The sequence below is a fragment of the Hyla sarda genome, chromosome 13 (genome assembly GCF_029499605.1).
Source record: "Hyla sarda isolate aHylSar1 chromosome 13, aHylSar1.hap1, whole genome shotgun sequence".
NCBI classification, from domain to species: Eukaryota; Metazoa; Chordata; class Amphibia; order Anura; family Hylidae; genus Hyla; species Hyla sarda.
The window spans coordinates 43,739,277-43,758,727 of NC_079201.1; the positions used below are offsets into that span (position 1 = coordinate 43,739,277).

The 19,451-nt window shown below is 42.6% G+C and overlaps 1 protein-coding gene across 8 annotated transcripts in view; it reads right to left on the reverse strand.

Annotated features, from left to right (window-relative positions):
* The window catches only part of TBC1D16 (TBC1 domain family member 16), a 564,967-nt gene that overhangs the window by 91,572 nt on the left and 453,944 nt on the right, over window positions 1–19,451 (reverse strand). For 4 of the 8 annotated variants that reach the window (XM_056550064.1, XM_056550067.1, XM_056550063.1 and 1 more), the window contains one exon: window positions 5,462–5,909. The exons of 2 other annotated variants lie outside the window; for them this stretch is intronic. In XM_056550064.1, coding sequence (XP_056406039.1) covers window positions 5,685–5,909 — 225 coding nt within the window. In that variant the 3' untranslated portion in view covers window positions 5,462–5,684. Of the gene's footprint in view, window positions 1–5,460; window positions 5,910–10,712; window positions 11,124–19,451 lie in introns of those variants that run through there. 2 more of the 8 variants (XM_056550065.1, XM_056550066.1) reach the window with 2 other exon arrangements.

Below are 19,451 nucleotides of genomic sequence, written 5' to 3' on the forward strand. Positions count from 1 at the left end.
GGCGTATGGATACGTCCTGGGTCCTTAAGTACCAGAAAGCCAGGGCGTATCCATACGTTAAATGCTTTATTTTTGGCATTGCCTCCTTAACGTTTTTATTCATCCATATTGGTTTTCTTTTATTTCTGACCCTTTTATTCCCATAAGGTATATACATCTTACAGTGAGAATTTAAGATATTTTTAAAAGTCTCCCATTTAGTGTCAGTATTCGAGAGATTCCCTTATTGAAGAACAAGTTATAATGTATTATATTATGATCACTATTTCCTCGATATCCTTCTACTTGCACCTTATTTACTCGGTCAGGTCTGTTGGTTAATATTAAGTCTAGTAGGGCGCCCCCTCTGGTCGGGCCCTGCATCATTTGGGACAGATAATTGTCTTTAGCTATAGTCAGAAACCTGTTTCCTTTATGAGATTCACAGATCTCAGTCTCGCAGTTTATATCAGGATAAAGTCCCCCATTATTATCACATCATTTTGATTTGCTGCCTTGTTTATTTGCCTCAGTAATTGATCTTCTGGCTCTTCCCTTATGTTTGGTGGCTTATAGCAAACCCCTTCCAGAATTTTTTATTTTTATCTCCATATATTTCTACCCATAGTGACTCCACATTATCGTTTTCCTCCCAAATATGCTCCCACAGTGCGGCCTTCAGACTGGACTTTACATAAAGACAAACTCCTCCCCCTTTCTGTTTTGTCCGATCCTTCCTGAATAGACTATAACCCTGTATATTGACTGCCCAGTCACAGCTATCATCCAACCAAGCCTCTGTTATACCCCCTATGTCATAATCTTCCTCAGACATTTCCAACTCCAGTTCGTCAGTTTTATTGGTCAGACTTCTGTCATTAGTCAACATGCAATTCAATGGTGTATGTTTTTTTCTCCTATGATGCCTATCCCTATTAACTATTCTAACCCCTCCATCCGCTCCACCCCCAGGTACATTAATAAGTCCCCCCTCTCTATCTACACCATCTTCCCCCTCTATGTTGTAGGTTCCCTCCCCACCAGTCGATAGTTTAAACACTCCTCCACCCTTCTAGCCATCTTCTCCCCAAGCATAGGTGCACCATCCCCATTGAGGTGCAGCCCGTCCCTACAGTAGAGCCGGTACCCGACAGTGAAGTCAGCCCAGTTCTCCATTAACCCAAACTCCTCTTTCCTACACCAGCTTCTGAGCAACTTGTTTACCTCCCTAATCTCCCGCTGCCTCTATGGTGTGGCTCGTGTTACAGATAATATTTCAGAAAATTTTACCTTGGAGGTCCTTGCCTTAAGCTTGCAGCCTAAGTCCCTGAAATCATTTTTAAGGACACTCCACCTACCTTTCACTTTGTCATTGGTGCCAATATGTACCATGACTGCTGGGTCCTCTCCAGCCCCACCCAGTAACCTGTCAACACGATCCGCGATGTGCCGAACTCAGATCGCCCTGTCTGTCCCCCTAATAATTGAGTCCCCCATTACCAGTACCTGTCTGGCCTGCACTCCCTCCCTACTTACTGGAGCAGACCCCCACCCCCTGCGGTCAGAGGTAGAGTCCTGCTGCAGTACTGCTAGCTCTGAAATGGCATCCCCCTCATCTGCCAACCGGGCAAACTTGTTCGGGTGTGCCAGTTCAGGACTAGACTCCGTGATGCTTTTCCCTCTTCCCTGTTTTCTAACTGTAACCCAGCTAACTGCCTGACTATCCTGCACCTCCGTCCCACTATCCTCCCCCACCTCTACCCCAGAGAGTACTTGCTCTGTGAGCAGGAGACTCCTCTCCAGGTTGTCAATGCGTCAGTGTGTTGCCAGTTGCTCCTCTAGTTCCAGGATCTGGGATTCCAAATGAACAACTCGCACAACAATATGCACCCTCTAATGGCTGTTCAAGGATTACATACATTGTGCAAGATGCACACTGGACTGCCTTTTCCAACATGGAGGCCATATAGATTTGGTGGCTGCAAAAATTAACAGTAAAAAAATAAAATAAATAAATAAAATAAAAAGAGGAAAATAAGCATTTCAATTTAAACTCCCTGAATTTAAAGTCCCTTAATTTTAAGTCCCTCTCACTTTTATACTACACTCACTTGTATACAGACACACAACTGCTAGCTCAACAATCGCGTAGTGTACTTGCTTTATATTTACCACAGCCACCACTCTTCCACTGCCTGGAAGTGAATGAAAATGGCTAGCTGTGAGCAAGCAGCTGCAATTTATCAGCTACTAATTATTTAGTCTCCACCTGTACTCCTCCCAGACAGAGAAAGAGAGGGATAAAAAAAAAAACACACACACACACACAAATATGCAGTCAATGTTCACAACACTTCTTACAGTATTCCCTTAATTTTAAGTCCCTCTCACTTGTATACTTCACCCTCTTGTATACAGACACACAATAGCTAGCTCAACAATCGCTTAGTGTACTTGCTTTATATTTACCACAACCACCACTCTTCCACTGCCTGGAAGTGAATGCAAATGGCTAGCTGTCTGCAAGCAGCTGCTAATTATTTAGTTACTCTACCCTCTCTTCACCTGTAATCCTCCCAGACAGAGAAAGGGAGGGTAAAAAAAACACACATATGCAGTCAATGCTCACAACACTTCTTACAGTATTCCCTTAATTTTAAGTCCCTCTCACTTGTATATTTCACTCACTTGTATACTTCACTCACTTGTATACTTCACACTCTTGTATACAGACAAACAATCACTAGTTCAACAATCGCTTAGTGTACTTGCTTTATATTTACAAAACCACCTCTCTTCCACTGCCTGGAAGTGAATGCAAATGGCTAGTTGTCTCCACAGAGAACTTTTAAGTCTTGCCAGAGAACCCACGGAGCTCTCTCCTAAAGTGTGTCTACATCCTCGCTGGGTCTCTCTAGCTTCTGCTCTCAGGCCCTGTCTGGACTGCAGCTGTCTAGCTTCGGCTTTCAGCTCAGCCACAGAAGCAAAGCGAGGGGTAAATTAGGGCTTCAGCCAGAGGCCTTCACCCACTGTCTGCATCACCCTCCTGGCACTGGTGGATTGATTCAGGCATCACCCGAGGGCCCATCAACAGACGCTGCAGTAACTCAGCACTTTGGCGGGGAGCCTCACCTGCACTCCAGAAGTGCATCTCTAACTGGTGCACTGCTCCAGAACTCTCTTGGGAAAATCAAGCTGCAGAAGCACCACTGCTGAAACCATGTACAGTAGCACCAGGTAGCCATTGCTGTTTGCTGCTCTTCTCCTTCTGGTGCCTGGGGAAACAAAAACAACCAGAACTGTGGGTCTCACAGTCTCTTCTCAGGGTCAGCCTGGAGCTTTTACTCCAGCTCCCTCATTCCACCATGGTTAACCCCTTATGGACTCGGGTTTTTCCGTTTTTGCACTTTCGTTTTTTTCCTCCTTACCTTTTAAAAATCATAACCCTTTCAATTTTCCACCTAAAAATCCATATTATGGCTTACTTTTTGCGTCGCCAATTCTACTTTGCAGTGACATTAGTCATTTTACCCAAAAATGCACGACGAAACGGAAAAAAAATCATTGTGCGACAAAATCGAAGAAAAAGCGCCATTTTGTAACTTTTGGGGGCTTCCGTTTCTACGCAGTGCATATTTCGGCAAAAATTACACCTTATTATTCTGTAGGTCCATACGGTTAAAATGATACCCTACTTATATAGGTTTGATTTTGTCGCACTTCTGGAAAAAATCATAACTACATGCAGGAAAATTTATACGTTTAAAAATGTCATCTTCTGACCCCTATAACTTTTTTATTTTTCCACGTACAGGGCGGTATGAGGACTAATTTTTTGCGCCATAATCTGAAGTTTTTATCGGTATGATTTTTGTTTTGATCGGACTTTTTGATCACTTTTTATTCATTTTTTAATGGTATAAAAAGTGACCCAAAATGCACTTTTTTTGACTTTGGAATTTTTTTGCGCGTACGCCATTGACCGTGCGGTTTAATTAATTATATATTTTTATAGTTCGGACATTTACGCACGCGGCGATACCACATATGTTTGTTTTTTTTTACACTTTTATTTTTTTTATGGGAAAAGGGGGGTGATTCAAACTTTTATTAGGGAAGGGGTTAAATGACCTTTATTAACACTTTTTTTAACATTTTTTTTGCAGTGTTATAGGTCCCATAGGGACCTATAACACTGCACACACTGATCTTTTACACAGATCACAGGCGTGTATTAACACGCCTGTGATCAGTGTTATCGGCGCTTGACTGCTCCTGCCTGGATCTCAGGCACGGAGCAGTCATTCGCCGATTGGACACCGAGGAGGCAGGTAAGGGCCCTCCCGGTGTCCTGTCAGCTGTTCGGGACACCGCGATTTCACCGCGGCGGTCCCGAACAGCCCGACTGAGCAGCCGGGTCACTTTCACTTTCACTCTAGAAGCGGCGGTCAGCTTTGACCGCCGCTTCTAAAGGGTTAATACCACACATCGCCGCGATCGGCGATGTGTGGTATTAGCCGCGGGTCCCGGCCGTTGATGAGCGTCGGGAACCGGCGGGAGCCGGCGCAGGACGTAAATATACGTCCTGCGTCGTTAAGGGGTTAAGCCACACCCTCCGAAACATTGACAGGATTTTCCACTTTCGAAGTACTATGCATGTTGTGTTGATCTAATAGTAAACATCTATTTTAATCTATTTGAAATAAAATTTGTAACAGTAGTGAAAAGTTGGTGAATACCTATCCAAGACACTGTACAGATTCATGACCACAATAAAAAAATAAACACTGGTCTGTCTTAATTTTGTGTAAGTGTGCATGGAATGCTTCATTGGTATTAGTACTTATAAAAAAAAAAACATACCAAGGACAAGATAGCTATGAAAAGCAATTTATTTACACTGCTATGAGCAGTACACTTTACATAAAAACTGACTTTAAGAATGATTATATCTCCAATTAATGCAGTGAATAAGAACATACTTGTTTAATAATGTCACTTGATAGGGTTTTTTTGTGCATTAAGAATAGGAAATAATATGAAAATATGTATTGCAATTGAAACTAAAGTTCACTAGAATACAATTGTTTGTTAAAATTAATTTATAAAACATGACTACTATGTTTAATATGCCTTTAGGGGAGAAAATAGATTGTAAAGGATTGTGCTTCACTGGCAAAGGATAGCTAACTAGATTTCAAAATGTATCTGAAACTTTCTAACCAATGAAAAATGAGCCTTACCAGTGAACTATAAAAATTAAACCATTTCTAAACCAACTATGCCAACTGGAGATGAGCGAACTTACAGTAAATTCGATTCGTCACGAACTTCTCGGCTCGGCAGTTGATGACTTTTCCTGCATAAATTAGTTCAGTTTTCTGGTGCTCCGGTGGGCTGGAAAAGGTGGATACAGTCCTAGGAGACTCTTTCCTAGGAATGTATCCACCTTTTTCAGCCCACCGGAGCACCTGAAGGCTGAACTAATTTACGCAGGAAAAGTCATCAACTGCTGAGAAGTTCGTGACGAATCGAATTTACTGTAAGTTCGCTCATCTCTAATGCCAACTATCCCAATCCGGTGACTGTGGTGTAAACCTAAATTCGTCCCATTGATTACACTTTATTATGAATAAAATAACCCCAGAAATCTTTAAATCTTGTATAGTATTTAGCAATGTTCTTATTTTCTAAAGTTGAAAACATCAAGTGATTTGTGTTTTTTTTTTAGTTTTTTTGGGTGAAGTTGGAATAGACTCTTCTACAGTTCCTCCATACAAACAACTTCTGGAGCCTGGATGTTGACCTGTGCATTCTATTGTCGGTATATATCCACTGTCCCACATGCCAGGACCACACAGTTTACACAAGTCACGGAGGCTGCAGGGAATTTTGGGCGAGAGACGAAACTGATAAAGTAAACTCCTTGCCTGCATCCAACAATAAAAAAACAGAAAAAAAAACAGAAAAAAAAAACAGTATTATCAGTGCAACATTAGTATAGTAAGAAAAGAAAAGAAACCTTTGTTTTAAGGGGATACTCCTCTAGAAAACCATTTTTTTTATCAACTGGTAACAGAAAGTTAAATAGATTTGTTAAATACTTCTATTTAAAAATCTTAATCCTTCCAGTACTTATCAGCTGCTGTATGTTCCAGAGGAAGTTCTTTTCTTTTTGAATATCCTTTCTGTCTGACCACAGTGCTCTCTGCTGACACCTCTGTTCATTTTAGGAACTGTCCAGAGTACAAGCAAATCCCCATAGCAAACCTATCCTGCTCTGGACAGTTCCTAAAATGGACAGAGGTGTCAACAGAGCACTGTTGTCAGACAGAAAGGAAATAAAAAAAATAAAAAAAAAGAACTTCCTCTGGAGCATACAACAGCTGATAAGTACAGGAAGGATTACGATTTTTTTTAATATAAGTAATTTACAAATCTGTTTAACTTTCTGGCACCAATTGATGTAAAAAAAATGTTTTCCAGGGGATTACACCTTAAAAATGGCATTACAACATAAAATAAAGAGATTTTCTGAAACTAAAATATTTATGGTATCAACATCAGTAATGTAAATATTAACCGCTTAACCCCTTAAGGACTCAGCGTTTTTAATTTTAATTTTTTCCTCATCGCCTTCTAAAAATCATAACGCTTTCAATTTTGCACATAAAATTCCATATTATGGCTTATTTTTTGCACCACCAATTCTACTTTGCAGTGACAGTCATTTTACCAAAAAATCCACGGCGGAACGGAAAGAAAATTCATTGTGCGACAAAATTGAAGAAAAAATGTAATTTTGTAACTTTTGGGGGCTTCCGTTTCTACGCAGTGCATTTTTCAGTAAACATGACACCTTATCTTTATTCTGTAGGTCCATACGGTTAAAATGATACCCTACTTATATAGGTTTGATTTTGTCGTACTTCTGAAAAAAATCATAACTACATGTAGGAAAATGTATACATTTAAAATTGTCATCTTCTAACCCCTATAACTTTTTTATTTTTCTGCGTACGGGCCGGTATGAGGGCTAATTTTTTGCGCCATGATCTGAAGTTTTTATCGGTACCATTTTTGCCTTGATCGGACTTTTTGATCGCTTTTTATTCATTTGTTTATGATATAAAAAGTGACCAAAAATACACAATTTTGTACTTTGGAATTTTTTTGCGCGTACGCCATTGACCGTGCGGTTTAATTAACAATATATTTTTATAGTTCAGACATTTACGCACGCGGCGATACCACATGTTTATTTTCACAGTTTTTATTTATGGGAAAAGGGGGGTGATTAAAACTTTTATTAGGGATGGGGTTAAATGACCTTTATTAACTTTTTTTTTGCAGTGTTATAGCTCCCATATGGGGCTATAACACTGCACACACTGATCTTTTACCCTGATCCCAGCAAAGCCATAGCTTTGCATGGATAAGCGTAATAGGGGGTTGATTGCTCAGGCTTGGAGCAATCAAACGCCGATCGTATGCGATGGAGCAAGGTAAGGGGGCATCCGCTCGCGTCCTAGCTGATCCGGACATCGCAATTTTATCGTGATAGTCCCGATCAGCCTGACTGAGCTGCCAGGAAGCTTTTACTTTCACTGCGTCTGAAGAACGTTATGCCGCGCGATATTAGCCCCGGGTCCCGGCTATCAATAGCAGCAGGGACTGACCCGGTGAGATGTGTTTTTAACGCCCTGCGTACTTAAGGGGTTAAGGACCAAGCCCAATTTGACCTTAAGGACCAGGCCAATTTTATTTTAGCATTTTCGTTTTTTTCCTCCTTGCCTTCTAAACTCCATAACTCTTTTATATTTCCATCTACAGATCCATATAAGGGCTTGTTTTTTGCGTGACCAATTGTACTTTCTAATGAAATGTCTCATTTTACCAAAATAATTATGGCAAACCCAAAGAAATATTTTTTTAGGGAGGAAATATAAATGAAAACCACAATTTTGCAGATTTTGGAGGGTTTTGTTTTCCCATTGTACACTTTACAGAAAAAAATGACGTGTTCTTTATTCTGTGGGTCAATACGATTAAAATGATACCCATGGTTACATACCGTACTTTTCTATTTTTGTACTGCTTAAAAAAAATCTCACACTTTTTGTACAAAATCAGCAATATAAAATCTCCCTATTTTGACCACCTATAACTTTTTCATTTTTCCGTATATGGGGTGGTATGAGGGCTCCTTTTTTGCGCTGTCATCTGTACTTTTTATTGATACCACATTTGCATATATAAAACTTTTAGATCACTTTTTATAAAATTTATTTTAATAAAATGTGAGAAAAAAGCTGCATTTCTGGATTTTTTTAACCTATAACATTTTCGCCGTTCCCCGTATGCGATCATTAACATTATATTTTGATAGTTCGGACATTTACACACGTGTCCATACCAAATATGTTTAAACAATGTTACCCTATTTGGGGGTAAAATGGGAAAAATTTTCAATTTTCGTTTTTATTGGGGGAGGGGATTTTTCACTTTTTATTTTTACATTTTTTTTTTTTTACACTATTTATGTCCCCATAGGGGACTATCAATAGCAATCAGTTGATTGCTAATACTGTTCAGTGCTATGCATAGGGCATAGCACTGGTCAGTATTATCAACTATCTTCTGCTCTGGTCTGCTCGCCCTCAGACTAGAGCAGAAGATTCAAGGAGACGGCCAGAGGCTGGTGAGGGGACCTCTGGCCGCCATTACAGATGATCGGATCCGCACGGCAGTACTGTAGGCGATCCGATCATTTATTTTAACATACACATTGCTGCAGATGCCGTGATCTGTATTGATCACAGCATCTGAGGGGTTAATGGCGGACATCTGCACGATCGCGGATGTCGGCCATTACCAGCGCGTCCCCGGTGCTAATAGCAGCCGGGACCTGCAGTGTATGACGCTCCGATGCTCGCGGTCATACAAAGGACGTCAATGTATGTCCTGGTGCGCTAAGTACCACTGCACCAGGACGTACATTTACATCTGTGGTCGTTAAGGGGTTAAGGACTAAGCACATTTTGACCTTGAGGACCAGAACATTTTTTTTGCATATCTGACCACTGTCATTTTAAGCATTAATAACTCTGATATGCTTTTACTTATGAATTTGATTCAGAAACAGTTTTTTCTTGACATATTCTACTTTACGTTAGTGGTAAATTTCTGTCAATACTTGCATAATTTGTAGGTGAAAAATTCCAAAATTGCATGAAAAATTTTAAAATTTTGCATTTTTCTAACTTTGAAGCTCTCTGCTTGTAAGGAAAATGGACATGCCAAATAAATGATATATTGAGTCACATATATAATTTGTTTACTTGATGTTTACATCATAAAGTTGACGTGTTTTTACTTTTTGAAGACATTAGAGGGCTTCAAAGTTTAGCATTTTTCACATAAATTTCAAAATCTGAATTTTTCAGGTACCAATTCAGTTTTGAAGTGAATTTGAGGGTCTTTATGTTAGAAATATTGCATAATAGACCCATTATGAAAACTGCACTCCTGTAAGTATTCACAATGACATTCAGAAAGTGTGTTAACCCTTTAGGTGTTCCCCAGGAATAGCAGCAAATTGGAGGAAAAAATTCAAAATCTCCATTATTTACACTAATATTTCTTTGTAGACCCATTTTTTCATTTTTACAATGGGTAAAAGGAGAAAAAGCCCACCAAAATTTGTAACCTAACCTACTTTTGAGTGCTCTGTGAGCGAACTACAGGGCTCAGAAGGGAAGAAGCAACAATAAGCTTTTGGAGAGCGAATTTTGCTGAAATGGTTTTTGGGGGGCATGTCAAATTTAGGAAGCACCAATGGTGCCAGAACAGCAAAAAAAATGGCCACTATTTGGAAAACTGCACCCTCAGAGAACGTAACAAGAGGTATAGTGAGCCTTAACACCTTACAGGTGATTGATAAACTTTCGTTAAAATGGGACGTGAAAATGAAAAATTTGATTTTTTTCACTAAAATGCTGGTGTTACCACAAATTTTTCATTTTCGCAAGGGGTAACATGTGAAAATGTCCCCCAAAACTTGTAATCCCATTTCTCTTGAGTAAGGAAATACCTCGTTTGTGGATGTAAAGTGCTCTTTGGGTGCACTAGAGGGCTCAGAAAGGAAGGAGTGACATTAGGCTTTTGCAGAGCAAATTGTGCTGAAATGGTTTTGGGGGGCATGTCTCATTTAGGAAGCCCCCATGGTGTAAAAACAGCAAAAAAACAAAACAAAAAAACAACAAAAAACAAATGGCTACTATTTGGAAAACTACACCCCCCGAGAAACGTGACAAGGGGTAATGTGAGCCTTAACACCTCACGAGTGTTTGACAAATGTTCACAAAAGTTGGACGTGAAAATGAAAAATTTTTCATTTTTACATGCGTTAATAGGAGAAAAAGCCTCCCAAAATTTGTAACACTATTTGGAAATACCCCATTTGTGGATTTTTTCTTTTCAATTTTTATTACTCCATTTTGAACCCCCCCCCCTCCCCTCCCCATACATTCCTCAAGTTCGGATACAGTGTCTTACCCATTTCACCCACATACTCTTTCATTAAAACCCCTCCTCTTCTCCCCCTCCCATATCCCATCTCTAAACAACCACCATATAACTGTACAGAACAAAAAGAAAAAACAAAAGACAATAGTATTGATTCCGACAACACCCCCCCCCCCCCAATTCCAACTTGCATTCTGGGCCCGGCCACATCACTCCTTTTTCTTCCTCACATTTATTTATTCACTCTCACTCACCTATTCATCCTTCATCTATCCATCTCCTTTTCCCCCTTTTCCCCTTCTCTTTCCCCCTCAGTTATTAACTTTCTCCCCTTGCCAGGGAGGGGTGCTGCGCCTTCACGCCCCACTCCTCACTGACTATCTGCATTCCACTGCTGATGCGATTATTGCGCACCCTCCAGGATCAACAATTTCGAGGAGTACATTTAACCAACTATTATACGTCTTTTTTTTCCCCCTTTTATATATATTTTTAAAGGAGATTACTCATCTTTTTTACATATACTTGGTCCAGTGGCAGGGCCCTCAATCACTCAATTTCCATTCCGTCATGAGGGAGAGGGGAGCTGAGAGAGAGAAAGGGAAGAGGAGAAACAGCTAAAAAAGAAAAAATAAAAAAGATAAGGAAAAAGAACACAAAAAAACAAACAGGACAATACAAAAACTAAACCAAAAAAATAAAATGAAAAATGTAATTATAATAATCCCTCCCCATCTTAGAGTTACGTGTGATTTTGGCCAGACAGAACACCTCCCCTTACGGTTATGTAATCAAACAACTACCCCCCCCCCCCCCAATCCCACCCCATGGCAGAAGGGAGAAAAAAAAATTATTTATCTAAGATTCTCTACTAACCCCAATCTCTCTCTCTGTCATACCTTGGCAAACACCTGGTCTTAGCTACCCAACAAAACTCAAAATTCATCATCTTGCTTCTTTGGACATCCATTTTCTTGCCACCAATAATATAGTTACAAATTGCACTTTCCCTCTTAAGATCTTATCCATCCTTCTTCCTTCCGTTTTTCCTCCCCCCTAATAATCAAGTTATCAATTTATCCCCCTCCTTCATCTCTAGCCTTCCTTCAATCGTCTTTGTCACCTTTAACCAAAATTCCTTAAGCATCGAGCAGTCATAATACATTTGGTAGAACCCCATTCCTTCGCCCTCACATCTTGGGCAATTATATTTTTTTAGATTTATCTATTTTTCCCAGAAGTTGTGGCGTATACTATATGTATTATAAAAAATTGTGTAATCCTATGTGAACTATTTTTAATAGTATTCAAACTTTCTTCCCAATTCTCCCTCCATTCCTTCTGTTAACTGTCCTATATCTTTTTTCCATTCCTTTACACTAAAATGCCTCACTCCCTGATTTTTAACCTCCCGCATTATTTTATATAGTGTTGAGCAGCATAGGCCATATTCGAATTTGCGATATTTCGCGAATATATGGACGAATATTCGTCATATAGTCGCAAAATTTGCATATTCGCTGCCTTTTTTTTACTGTGCGCCATAAAATTTGCATGCGCATGCACAGTCACCATAAAATTCGAATGCACAATACAGCATGATAAAAGAGCTAAAAGAAGGGAGGGATGAATATGCACGAAAATGCACATATGCAAATTTTCGGGTGCTCGCCAGTCTGACACAGTAACTAGTATTGGAGCCTTGTTTACATCAGAAGCTGGAAGCAGGGAGGGATGATCACTGTGATGTGTACTGTGAAAAAAAATGTGAATATTCGTAATTGCAAATATTTTCGCCCAACACTAATTTTATACATCTTGGAGATTATTTTTTTTATCCGTGCCTTCCCTTAAGACCCTCATTATCAAACATTTGTGAATTCTCAACTGCTCTTTCTTATCTATTTTTTTCACTGTCTCCCTTAACTGTGCATATCTAAATAGTGACATCATATTATAAGGAATTTTATATTGTGCACTCAGCTCCTCAAATTATCTGAGTTTCTCCCCCTTCAAAAAATTGTGCAAAAATTTTAAATTATATTTATGCCAAAATCGCCATTCCTGTCCTGTCTTTTAATCTTGTGTTATTAAATAATCTTGTGCAATCTAGTGAACCTTTCACCTTCATAACTTTTTTCATTTGTTCCCAAGCTTTAGCCTTTCATCTCCCCTATAGGCTTCTTTCTGCCCAGCTTTAAAGGGGTACTCCGCACCCCTAGACATCTTATCCCCTATCCAAAGGATAGGGGATAAGATGTCAGATCACCGGGGTCCCGTTGCTGGGGACCCCCGGGATCTCAGCTGCTGCACCCACCTGTACGGCAGGATTATCATCTTTAACCCCTTAAGGACCAAGGGCGTACAGGTACGCCTTTGCTCCCTGGTACTTAAGGACCAAGGGCGTACCTGTACGTCCGTGGGAATTTCGGTCCCTGACGCGCGCCGGGCGGGGACCGGACAGGGGAGACTGCTGATATCTATCAGCAGGAACCCGGCGCAAATGCCCAGGGGGGTCATCAGACCCCCCCCCCCCATGTCGGCGATCGCCGCAAATCGCAAGTGAATTCACACTTGCGATTTGTGGCTATTCCGGGTCATACGGGTCTATGGTGACCCGGACTATAACGGGGATCACGGTTGTCCAAGACACCCACGATCCCCCTGAAGACATAGGAGTGAGGTGGCAGGGCTGCCACCCCTCCTATCCCTGCTATTGGTGGTCTAGACGCGACCAACAATAGCAGATCGGGAGCAGGGGGGCTTTACTTTCGGTTTCCCCGTTCTGCCCACCCACAATAGGCTCCCTGGATCCGACGGAAGCCGGTAAGTTGCCTAGCAACATCTGGAGGGTACAGTTTGAGACCACTATACTATATGTAACCCTCCAGATGTTGGAAAACCACAACTCCCAGCATGCCCAGACAGCTGTTAGGGCATGCAGGGATTTGTAGTTTTGCAACAGCTGGAGGGCCCCAGTTTGGAGATCACTGGCAACTCCTAGCATGCCCAAACAGCAGTTTGCTGTCAGGGCATGCTGGGATTAGTAGTTTTGCAACAGCTGGAGGTCCACAGTTTGGAGATCTCTAAATTGTAGCCCTCCAGATGTTGCAAAACTGCAAGTCCCTGCATGCCCTAACAGCAAACAACTGTCTCGGCATGCTGGGAGTTGTAGTTGTGTACCTCCAGCTGTTGCATAACTACATCTCCCAGCATGCCCTTCGGCGATCAGTACATGCTGGGAGTTGTAGTTTTGCAACAGCTGGAGGCACACTGGTTGGTAAATACTGAGTTAGGTAACAGAACCTAACTGAAGGTTTTCCAACCAGTGTGCCTCCAGCTGTTGCAAAAGTACAACTCCCAGCACGCACGGTCTGTCAGTGCATGCTGGGAGTTGTAGTTTTGAAACAGCTGGAGGTTTGCCACCCCCCATGTGAATGTACAGGGTACATTCACACAGGCAGGTTTACAGTAAGTTTCCTGCTTCAAGTATGAGCTGCGGCAAATTTTTCGCCGCAGCACATACTCCTAACTAAGCTCACTGTAAACCTCCGCCAGTGTGAATGTACCCTAAAAACGCTACACTACACTAACACAAAATAAAGGGTAAAACACAACATATACACCCCCTTACACTGCCCCCCCCCCAATAAAAATGAATACCCCTAGGTCCACCCCTTTGCAATCCCTAATTTAGTCCTCAAATGCGCATGGCGCTCTCTCACTTCGGAGCCCTGTCGTATTTCAAGGAAACAGTTTAGGGCCACTTATGGGGTATTTCCGTACTCGGGAGAAATTGCACTACAAATTTTGGGGGGCTTTTTCTCCTTTTACCCCTTATGAAAAAGAAAAGTTGGGGTCTACACCAGCCTGTTAGTGTAAAAAAAAAAAAAATATTTTAAACTAACATGCTGGTGTTGCCCCATACTTTTTATTTTCACAAGAGGTAAAAGGAAAAAAAAAGACCCCCAAAATTTGTAATGCAATTTCTCCTGAATACGGAAATACCCCATATGTGGGCGTAAAATGCTCGGCGGGGGCACAACGAGTGTAACGCCGAGCACTCTGGGTCCCGCGGCTTCCCCAGAGAGCTTGCGGCGTTCTGCTAACAGCAGCGCTCCGGTCTCTGTCTCTGACCGCGAGCGCTGCTGTGTTCTTCCCGGCATTCTACTCACCCTCCTCCTCTGGTGTCTGTCTCCCAAGGGCGCGCGCGCCGGCTTTCTAAGATTTAAAGGGCCAGCACACCGCTAATGGGTGCCTGATCTAATCAGTTCAATCACCTCCCTACACTATATAAACCCCCTTCCCCTTCCTGTCCCTGCCGGATCTTGTTGCCTTGTGCCCTGACAAAGCGTTCTAGTGTGTTCCCTAGCCTGTGTACCCAGACCTTCTGCTGTTGCCCCGACTACGAACCTCGCTGCCTGCCCTGACCTTCTGCTACATCTGACCTCGCCTCTGTCTAGTCCTTGTGTACCGCGCCAGTCTCAGCTGCCAGAGAGGTCGAGTTGCTACCTGGGAACACGACCTGGTAGTTACCGCCGCAGCAAGTCCATCCCGCTTTGCGGCAGGCTCTGGTGAACACCAGTAACTGCTTAGAACCGATTCGCCAGTACGACCCGCGTCATCGCCTCTCTGGCACAGAGGATCCACCTCCAGTGTCCTCACCATCCGCTAGTCCGTACCCTGACAGTAGATCCGGCCGTGGATCCTGCTGAGATGCTGAGTGTTGCTGATCTGAAAACCGTTGTTGCCCGACAAGGACAACAGCTGACGCAGTTTACCGCCATGCTCGAGCAGCCTCTGTCTACCCAGCGTCAACCATCTTCTCCGCCAGCTCCAGCTTCTCCTCCATTCCGAGTTGCTGCAACTACCCCTAGAGTCCACTTGTCTCTTCCTGAGAAATTTGATGGGGACTCTAAGATGTGCCGGGGATTCCTGTCCCAATGTTCCCTGCACCTTGAATTGATGTCGGACCTGTTCCCCACAGAATGGTCGAAGGTGGCTTTCGTGGTCAGTTTGTTATCTGGAAGGGCCTTGTGGGACCGCAACGATCCTGCCACTGCTTCAGTCCAGTCCTTCTTTTCCGAAGAACGCAGCGTCTTTGAGGAGCCAGGCCGTGCTTCCTCTGCCGAGACGGCTCTTCTGAATCTCGTCCAAGGAAGCTCTTCAGTGGGCGAATATGCTATCCAGTTTCGCACCCTCGCCTCTGAGCTAGCTTGGAACAATGAGGCCCTCTGTGCGACCTTCAAGAAAGGTTTATCCAGCCACATCAAAGATGTTCTGGCCGCACGAGAAATTCCTGCTACCTTGCCTGAACTCATCCAGTTGGCCACCCGCATAGATATGCGTTTCACGGAGAGACGCATGGAGCTCTGCCAAGAAAAGGATCTTGTTCACACCCGACGGTTTCCTCGCTTGGGACCTCTCTTCCAGAGTCCTCTGCAATCTACCCCTGTGCCTCCTGCCGAGGAGGCTATGCAAGTGGACCGGTCTCGCCTGACCCAAGAAGAGAGGACTCGCCGCAGAAATGGAAATCTGTGCTTGTACTGTGCCAGTTCTGAACATTTCCTTATAGACTGTCCTATTCGTCCTCCGCGTCAGTGGAAATGCATGCACCTAGTTAACGTGGGAGAGGCGTTACTAGGTGTGAATTCCTCCTCTCCACGCCTGACTATTCCAGTGCGGATTTCTCCATCCGCTAACTCCTCCTTCTCTGAAGTGGCCTTCCTGGACTCTGGTTCTGCAGGAAACTTTATTGAAGCAACAGATTTAATATTCCAGTTACCCATCTCTTCAAACCCTTCTTCATCTCATCTGTAAACAGAGAATCTGGACTGCACCGTGCGTTACCGCACAGAACCCTTACTCATGACTGTTGGAGTACTCCACCAAGAAAAAATTGAATTCTTTGTTTTGCCAAATTGTACCTCGGACATTTTGCTTGGCTTGCCCTGGCTCCAGCGACATACTCCTACCCTCGACTGGACCACTGGGGACATTAAGTCCTGGGGCGCTTCCTGCCACAAACATTGCCTTAAATCTGTACCAATCAGCCAAGTCCCAGTCGCTACTCCACTGCCTGGTCTTCCCAAGGCCTACCAGGACTTTGCTGACGTCTTTAGTAAAAAACAAGTGGAGGTCTTGCCACCACATAGACCCTACGACTGTCCTATTGACTTGCTCCTTGGTACCACACCACCCCATGGCAGAATTTATCCTCTCTCCGCTCCAGAGACCAAGGCCATGTCTGAATAAATCCAGGAAAATCTTGAGAGAGGTTTCATTAGGAAGTCTTCTTCGCCTGCCGGAGCGGGGTTCTTCTTTGTGGCTAAGAAGGATGGCTCACTACGCCCCTGCATAGACTATCGTGGCCTCAATAAAATTACAGTAAAGAACCGTTACCCACTGCCTCTCATCTCTGAGCTCTTCGACAGACTGCGTGGAGCAAAAGTGTTTAAATGCTTGACCTCAGGGGCGCCTATAACCTCATTAGAATTCGTGAAGGTGATGAGTGGAAAACCGCTTTTAACACCAGAGATGGCCACTTCGAATATCTCGTCATGCCATTTGGACTTTGCAATGCCCCTGCAGTTTTTCAAGATTTTGTCAACGAAATCTTTCGGGACTTACTGTATACCTGCGTAGTGGTCTATCTTGATGACATACTAATCTTCTCCTCCAACCTAGAGGAACACCGCCTCCATGTTTGTCAAGTGCTCCAGCGCCTCTGTGTTAACCATCTCTACGCCAACATTGAAAAATGCCTCTTTGAACGTAGCTGTCTTCCTTTCCTGGGATACCTGGTCTCAGGACAAGGTCTTCAAATGAACCCTGACAAGCTCTTGTATTGGCCACGGCCCTCGGGACTTCGCTCTATCCAGCGCTTCCTCGGATTCGCTAATTACTACCGTCAGTTCATCCCCCACTTCTCCACTATCGTGGCTCCTATTGTGGCACTGACAAAGAAAGACTGTTCAAAGTTGAACGCCACGTCTAAAGTGAAGGTGAAAGTGTGCCGGTTGGCTCAGTGGGCTGTTCGGGATAGCCGCGGCGAAATCGAGGCATCCCGAACAGCTTACAGGACAGCAGGAGGGTCCCTACCTGCCTCCACGCTGTCCAATCGCCGAATGACTGCTCAGTGCCTGAGATCCAGGCATGAGCAGTCAAGCGGCAGAATCATCGATCACTGGTTTCTTATGAGAAACCAGTGATCAATGTGAAAGATCAGTGTGTGCAGTGTTATAGGTCCCTATGGGACCTATAACTCTGCAAAAAAAAAGTAAAAAAAAAAAGTGAATAAAGGTCATTTAACCCCTTCCCTATTAAAAGTTTGAATCACCCCCCCCCCCTTTTCCCATAAAAAAAAAAAAACAGTGTAAATAAAAATAAACATATATGGTATCGCCGTGTGCGGAAATGTCCGAGTTATAAAAATATATCATTAATTAAACCGCATGGTCAATGGTGTGCGCGCAAAAAAATTCCAAGTCCAAAGAAGTGCATATTTGGTCACTTTTTATATCATGAAAAAATTAATAAAAAGCGATCAATAAGTCCTATCAATGCAAAAATGGTACCGTTAAAAACTTCAGATCATAGCGCAAAAAATTAGCCCTCATACTGCCCCATACGCGGAAAAATAAAAAAGTTATAGGGGTCAGAAATGACAATTTTAAACGTATTAATTTTCCTGCATGAAGTTATGATTTTTTCCAGAAGTACGACAAAATCAAACCTATATAAATAGGGTATCATTTTAACCATATGGACCTACAGAATAAATATCAGGTGTCATTTTTAGCGAAAAATGTACTACGTGGAAACGGAAGCCCCCAAAAGTTACAAAACTACGTTTTTTTTTTTCAATTTTGTCTCACTATTTTTTTTCCGTTTCACCGTAGATTTTTTGGCAAAATGACTGACGTCATTACAAAGTAGAATTGGTGGCGCAAAAAATAAGCCATCATGTGGATTTTTAGGTGCAAAATTGAAAGTTATGATTATAAAAGGCAAGGAGCAAAAAACTAAAATGCAAAAACGGAAAAAACCCCGGTCCTTAAGGAGTTAAACATTTCTCTCTCTCCTATTATCTTGAGCCTCCCATGGGATATTTGTTTATCTAATGGCATTAATACAGTTTTATTACAATTTATACTCAATCCTTATTTATTCCCAGATTCCTCTATTTCCTCTATAATCCCCTCTAATGCCTGTTGCGTATTCCAAATGTAAAGCAAAATATCTTCTGCAAAAAGTGATATTCTGTCCTCTGTCCCCTGACACAAACTCCTCTACCATCTTCATATTTCTAACCTTTGTTGCCAATGGTTCGATGTATATGGCAAAGATATGGGGGGACAGAGAACAGCCTTGTCTGGCCTCCTCTGGTCAACTGAAACCCTTCCGACTGGATCCCATTCACCAGAACCACTGCCCTGGGGGAGTCGTACAGAATTCCCATCAATTTCAAAAAACCTTCACCAAACTCATATTCCCTCATTACAGTCCAGAGGTAGGACCACTTCACCCTGTCAGAGGCTTTAACAGCATCCAATGACAGGATGGAGCGCCCGGTCCCTCCCCCTTCTATTTGCAAGTTCCCAAACAATCTTCTTACATTATCCGCCGTAGTGCTTTCACTCATAAATCCACATTGATCATTAGATATTAATAGAGGCATTACCTTCGCCAATCTCACTGCTAAGACCTTTGCCAATATCTTCATATTAGTATTCAGCAGAGAGATTGGCCTATACGCATCAGTCTCATGTTAATTTTTCCCAGGCTTTAGAATCAACGTTATCATTGCCTCCTTCATTGAAGGGAGCAATATTCCTCTCTTAACCTCTTTAGGACATAGGACATTCTCTAACGTCCCCGCTACCTGGGCTTTAATGCCCAAGGACGTTAGAGAACGTCCTGTTGTATTTCCGGTCTCTGCCGCT